The 8,028-nt window shown below is 37.6% G+C and overlaps 1 protein-coding gene across 1 annotated transcript; it reads left to right on the plus strand.

Annotated features, from left to right (window-relative positions):
- The first annotated feature begins 5,053 nt into the window (after nt 1–5,053).
- On the plus strand, nt 5,054–7,822 carry LOC143364956 (uncharacterized). Its single transcript, XM_076804997.1, has one exon. The coding sequence runs from the start codon at nt 5,054–5,056 to the stop codon at nt 7,820–7,822; it is 2,769 nt and encodes a 922-aa protein (XP_076661112.1).
- The last annotated feature ends 206 nt before the right edge of the window (nt 7,823–8,028 follow it).

The raw sequence follows: 8,028 nt of genomic DNA on the forward strand, positions 1-8,028 counted from the left end.
TATACCATAGTATTACTCGAATATAGAAGGATATACGAGAATATACCTGAATATTCTAGAATATACCAGAATATACCAGAATATACCAGAATATACCATAATATTACTCGAATTTAGAAGAATATACGAGAATATACCAGAATATACTAGAATATAGCAGAATATACTAGAATGTACGAGAATATAGCAGAATGTACGAGAATATAGCAGAATATGGCAGTATATACCATAATATTACTAGAATATACAATAATATATGAGAATATACCTGAATATACCAGAATATAGCAGAATATACCAGAATATACCAGAATATACCATAATATTACTAGAATATAGAAGAATATACGAGAATATAGCAGAATATGCCAGAATATACCATAATATTACTAGAATATAGAAGAATATACGAGAATATAAATGAATATACTAGAATATAGCAGAATATACCACAATATACCAGAATATACCATAATATTACTAGAATATAGAAGAATATACGAGAATGTAGCAGAAAATGCCAGAATATACCATAATATTACTAGAATATAGAAGAATATACGAGAATATACATGAATATACTAGAATATAGCAGAATATGCCAGAATATACCATAATGTTACTAGAATATGGAAGAATATACGAGAATATAAATGAATATACTAGAATATAGCAGAATATACCAGAATATACCATAATATTACTAGAATATAGAAGAATATACGAGAATATACCTGAATATACTAGGATATACCAGAATATACCAGAATATACCAGAAAATACCATAATATACCATAATATTACTCGAATATAGAAGGATATACGAGAATATACCTGAATATACTAGAATATACTAGAATATAGCAGAATATACTAGAATGTACGAGAATATAGCAGAATGTACGAGAATTTAGCAGAATATGACAGTATATACCATAATATTACTAGAATATACAAGAATATATGAGAATATACCTGAATATACTAGAATATAGCAGAATATGCCAGAATATACCATAATATTACTTGAATATAGAAGAATATACGAGAATATACCTGAATATACTAGAATATACTAGAATATACCAGAATATACCAGAATATACTTGAATATACCAGAATATACCATAATATTACTCGACTATAGAAGAATATACGAGAATATACGATAATATTACTAGAATATAGAAGAAAATACGAGAATATACCTGAATATACTAGAATATAGCAGAATATGCCAGAATATACCATAATATTACTAGAATATAGAAGAATATACGAGAATATAAATGAATATACTAGAATATAGCAGAATATACCACAATATACCAGAATATACCATAATATTACTAGAATATAGAAGAATATACGAGAATGTAGCAGAAAATGCCAGAATATACCATAATATTACTAGAATATAGAAGAATATACGAGAATATACATGAATATACTAGAATATAGCAGAATATGCCAGAATATACCATAATGTTACTAGAATATGGAAGAATATACGAGAATGTAAATGAATATACTAGAATATAGCAGAAAATACCAGAATATACCATAATATTACTAGAATATAGAAGAATATACGAGAATATACCTGAATATACTAGGATATACCAGAATATACCAGAATATACCAGAATATACCATAATATACCATAATATTACTCGAATATAGAAGGATATACGAGAATATACCTGAATATACTAGAATATACCAGAATATACCAGAATATACCAGAATATACCATAATATTACTCGAATTTAGAAGAATATACGAGAATATACCAGAATATACTAGAATATAGCAGAATATACTAGAATGTACGAGAATATAGCAGAATGTACGAGAATATAGCAGAATATGGCAGTATATACCATAATATTACTAGAATATACAATAATATATGAGAATATACCTGAATATACGAGAATATAGCAGAATATGCCAGAATATACCATAATATTACTAGAATATAGAAGAATATACGAGAATATACATGAATATACTAGAATATAGCAGAATATGCCAGAATATACCATAATATTACTAGAATATGGAAGAATATACGAGAATATAAATGAATATACTAGAATATAGCAGAATATACAAGAATATACCATAATATTACTAGAATATAGAAGAATATACTTGAATATACCAGAATATACCATAATATTACTCGAATATAGAAGAATATACGAGAATATACGATCATATTACTAGAATATAGAAGAATATACGAGAATATACCTGAATGTACTAGAATATAGCAGAATATGCCAGAATATACCATAATATTACTAGAATATAGAAGAATATACGAGAATATAAATGAATATACCATAACATTACTAGAATATAGAAGAATATACGAGAATATACCTGAATATACTAGAATATACCAGAATATACCAGAATATACCAGAATATACCATAATATACCATAATATTACTCGAATATAGAAGAATATCCGAGAATATACCTGAATATACTAGAATATACTAGAATATAGCAGAATATACTAGAATGTACGAGAATATAGCAGAATGTACGAGAATATAGCAGAATATGACAGTATATACCATAATATTACTAGAATATACAAGAATATATGAGAATATACCTGAATATACTAGAATATAGCAGAATATGCCAGAATATACCATAATATTACTTGAATATAGAAGAATATACGAGAATATACCTGAATATACTAGAATATACTAGAATATACCAGAATATACCAGAATATACTTGAATATACCAGAATATACCATAATATTACTCGACTATAGAAGAATATACGAGAATATACGATAATATTACTAGAATATAGAAGAATATACGAGAATATACCTGAATATACTCGAATATAGCAGAATCTGCCAGAATATACCATAATATTACTAGAATATGGAAGAATATACGAGAATATAAATGAATATACTAGAATATAGCAGAATATACCAGAATATACCATAATATTACTAGAATATAGAAGAATATACGAGAATATACCTGAATATACTAGAATATAGCAGAATATACCAGAATATACCATAATATTACTAGAATATAGAAGAATATACGAGAAATACCTGAATATACTAGGATATACCAGAATATACCAGAATATACCAGAATATACCATAATATACCATAATATTACTCGAATATAGAAGGATATACGAGAATATACCTGAATATACTAGAATATACTAGAATATAGCAGAATATACTAGAATGTACGAGAATATAGCAGAATGTACGAGAATATAGCAGAATATGACAGTATATACCATAATATTACTAGAATATAGAAGAATATACGAGAATATAAATGAATATACTAGAATATAGCAGAATATACCACAATATACCAGAATATACCATAATATTACTAGAATATAGAAGAATATACGAGAATGTAGCAGAAAATGCCAGAATATACCATAATATTACTAGAATATAGAAGAATATACGAGAATATACATGAATATACTAGAATATAGCAGAATATGCCAGAATATACCATAATGTTACTAGAATATGGAAGAATATACGAGAATATAAAAGAATATACTAGAATATAGCAGAATATACCAGAATATACCATAATATTACTAGAATATAGAAGAATATACGAGAATATACCTGAATATACTAGGATATACCAGAATATACCAGAATATACCAGAATATACCATAATATACCATAATATTACTCGAATATAGAAGGATATACGAGAATATACCTGAATATACTAGAATATACTAGAATATAGCAGAATATACTAGAATGTACGAGAATATAGCAGAATGTACGAGAATATAGCAGAATATGACAGTATATACCATAATATTACTAGAATACACAAGAATATATGAGAATATACCTGAATATACTAGAATATAGCAGAATATGCCAGAATATACCATAATATTACTTGAATATAGAAGAATATACGAGAATATACCTGAATATACTAGAATATACTAGAATATACCAGAATATACCAGAATATACTTGAATATACCAGAATATACTGTCGCATCGCAACACTTCGAAGTGTCAACGATCAATTGTAATACCATCGAATGGGCCTAACAGCCAGATAAGGCGAAGATCGTGTACCGCCTACAACCTACACATACATTCGTGCAAACAAGCATATGGTGAAGATCGCGTTCCACCTAGCTAATATCAATATTAATATAAACGATAAGGTGAAGATCACGTTCCACCTGCAGTGTGCACACGTATACGAATTAGCGTCAGGCGAAGAACAAGTCCCGCCTGTAACGTCTATAAAACACACGATTATACGAAATATAAATAACCATAAGAGCGCGCGATCCGTCCGTTTCATCGATCCGTTAGATTTGGCGGGAAACCGTCGAGCCTTATATGGTCATGGGAATCGCCAATGACCATATAAGGTAATAGGGCAGCGACAGCGACGACGAAGATCCGACGATCGCGACGAAACATCTGCCGATCGCGATTCAAGGGAGAGAGCGCGAATATATGGAACGCGGCCGCGGGCCGCGAGTTAGTTCGCCTGAACGATTAGGCTGTCATTGTGCACGAACGAAAATCGTACGAAATTCAGTCATATAATTTATAGAATACACGGTCTCTCGCGATTACGTCGAACCAACTTGTACGCGTATAAACGTAAAGCGTATTAAAAGAGTGAACCCAGAACTTTATAGACCTTTATAGACTGGCATATCGCGAGTCCAATTCGACAAAGTGATTAATAAAGACATCGTACTTTCAAAAGTGTTGTTTATTCGAACACGTAAGCGAAACCACGGAGCGTGCGGGATCGCTCCGACGCGTAGTAATTCCTACAAAGAACATTTGGTGCCTCCTGTGAGGTGTCTACATCTCACGGAAAACAACAGTTCGAGCCACTGAGAGGACGACCACGTGCCACAAAGCAGATAGCTGATTGCCCTGCCACGATCAAGGAATACAGTAGCCGCCTGCATCAGGTCACGTGAGTCGTTCGTTCATCACATTATCCTACCATCATGTCCGACAATATAAAATTATTAATCCAAAAGCGTTCAGCCCTCAAAACGCAAATTACGATCGTCGACAATCTCGTAGAAAAGGGAAAATTAGATAGCGCGACGTTCAGACTACGCAACACCCGGTTGACGGATTTATTTCATGCGGCCGAGGATGCTAACAACGAGATCGCGTTGCTAGAGCCGGACAACGGTCACGGCGACATCTTCGCGGAGATTACGACCCGCTTCTACGATCTCGCGGGCCGGGCCGATAACATTCTAAATCGCCCAGACATCTCGCGCGCAGATACCGACACTGCAAATGATAGCAGAAGCACCGACAGTACGAAACGTCGCCCCGTTAAATTGCCCGATGCCTCATTGCCGATTTTAGACGGTCTTCCGGATAATGAATTGCACGCGAACCTCGTAGTAAATATTGACCGGTCGCTGAAAACCTTAGGCATTTCGTGGAAAACGAACACGGACGAGATTTATTACACTACCTGTACAAACGCCGTCGGAAGCAAGGCGACGAAGCGGTCGATCCTATCCGAAATAGCGAGGATCTTCGATCCTTTGGGTTTGTTGGGTCCGGTCGTGTTACACGCAAAAAAGATCATGCAGGACGTGTGGCGATCGGGAGTCGGGTGGGACGAATCTGTTCCGCAGTCTATTCATTCGGAATGGACACAGTTCACGCAGCAATTAGAATTACTCCGAGCAGTTGCATTCCACCGAAGAGTTTTAACGGAGCAACCGCAAAATATCGAATTACACGGGTTTTGCGACGCGAGCACCATTGGATATGGCGCATGTTTGTACGTGCGGTCGACCGGGAAGGACGGGATTGTCAAATGTTATCTATTGTGCGCTAAATCGCGAGTTGCGCCGCTCAAGACGGTGACCATTCCACGATTAGAATTATGCGGCGCGTTATTGTTGACGCGACTATACCGCGAGGCGAGCGACGCGCTTAATATCTCACCTGATAAGGTGGTATTTTGGTCCGACTCGACCGTGGTTTTACATTGGATTCAAACGGCACCGCAACGACTAAAAATGTATGCGGCCACGCGAGTCGCGGAAATCCAATCGGTCACCGGTGATCATACCTGGCGACACGTCCGCTCGGAGTACAATCCGGCAGACGCATTATCCCGAGGCCAATTACCACACGCGTTTCTACAGAATCGTGCATGGTTCGTCGGTCCGTCGTGGCTGACTAAAAACTCGGACGAATGGCCTAACGAAGTGCTGCAAAACATCGAGATTCCCGAACTCAAGACGGTCACTTGCTTCGTCGCGAACACGAGCGCGGACGATTTATTCTCGCGTTACTCTTCATATACCACGTTACGTAGGGTGATCGCACATTGTTTACGGTTCCGGCCACGTGGCCCGCACGGCGGTTCGCTGAGCGCCCGAGAAATTCAGATGGCCGAGATTCGAATTATCCGAAACGTGCAGGCATCGCAATTCGGAGACGAAATTAAGTGCCTAAAGGCCAAAAATACGATGTCGAAAAGCCGAATCGCGAGTCTCAATCCTTTTCTGGACGACGACACGGTGCTACGGGTCGGTGGGCGCCTGCAAAAATCAGATCTGCCCTATGACCAAAAACATCCGATCTTGCTACCGAGTCGACATCGGCTAACTGACCTAATCATCCGGGAAACGCACGAGAAATACCATCACACGGGCATACAAACCACCTTACATATACTCCGACAAAGATTTTGGTTGCTTGACGGACGTAACCAAGTACGTCAGGTAATACGTGCGTGCACACGGTGTTTCCGTTTCAACGCGATTAACACCGAATATAGAATGGGCAATTTACCGGCGGTTCGAGTACGCGAGGCGACACCGTTCGAAAACATCGGCATAGATTTCTGCGGGCCCTTTTTCATAAAGGAACGCAAGCACCGAAACAGAACGCGAATCAAAACGTACGTGTGCGTGTTTGTGTGTATGGCCGTGAAGGCGGTGCATCTAGAAGTCGTTAGCGACCTGTCAACCGAGGGGTTCCTCACAGCTTTGCGACGGTTCGCGTCACGACGGGGTGTACCGGCTCATATATTCTCCGATAACGGCACAAATTTTGTAGGCGCGAGTAATCAACTAAAAGAATTATACGCGTTGCTCCATTCAGACACGCACCGAGAACGCGTTCAAAGATTTGCCAGTGACCATCGGATCACGTGGCATTTCAATCCACCAGCGGCTCCCCATTTCGGCGGTTTGTGGGAGTCAATGGTGAAACTGTTCAAACATCACCTTCGGCGGGTTGTCGGCGATTCGCTTTTTACTTTCGAAGAGCTCAATACGCTCTGTATAGAGATTGAGGGCATCCTGAATTCCCGACCCATAACACCACTATCCTCCGACCCGAACGATTTGAACGCACTTACGCCAGCGCATTTTTTAATTGGGAAACCATTGACCACCCTTCCCGAAGATAACTTGGTACAAGTTCCAGCGCACCGCCTATCCAATTGGCAGCACATCACGAAGGTTCGCCAAGACTTCTGGGCACGATGGAACAAAGAATATTTGAACGAGCTCCAAAAACGGCAGAAATGGACTAAGGGCAGCCCAAACATCGAGGTCGGCGCCGTCGTGTTGCTCAAGGACAAAAATCAACCCTGTTCGCAGTGGGCGCTAGGCAGAATCACGGCCCTACATCCTGGTGAGGACGGAGTAGCGCGAGCAGCCACGGTAAAAACCGCAAACGGGGAATTCAAACGGACCACACAAATCATATGTCCGTTACCGTCCGAGTAAACTCTTCACAAGCGTTTCGTAAACCGCAATCGTTAGCAGATTATCGACTTATGCATAACATATACCACCGACTCCGTATAAACATTGTACATCTCTGAGTCACGACTAAAGGCGCAATAGTTGATCGTACCCTCTCAACGGGGGGAGTATGTCGCGTCGCAACACTTCGAAGTGTCAACGATCAATTGTAATACCATCGAATGGGC

Source organism: Halictus rubicundus, unplaced genomic scaffold (assembly GCF_050948215.1).
Source record: "Halictus rubicundus isolate RS-2024b unplaced genomic scaffold, iyHalRubi1_principal scaffold1180, whole genome shotgun sequence".
Taxonomy (NCBI): Eukaryota; Metazoa; Arthropoda; class Insecta; order Hymenoptera; family Halictidae; genus Halictus; species Halictus rubicundus.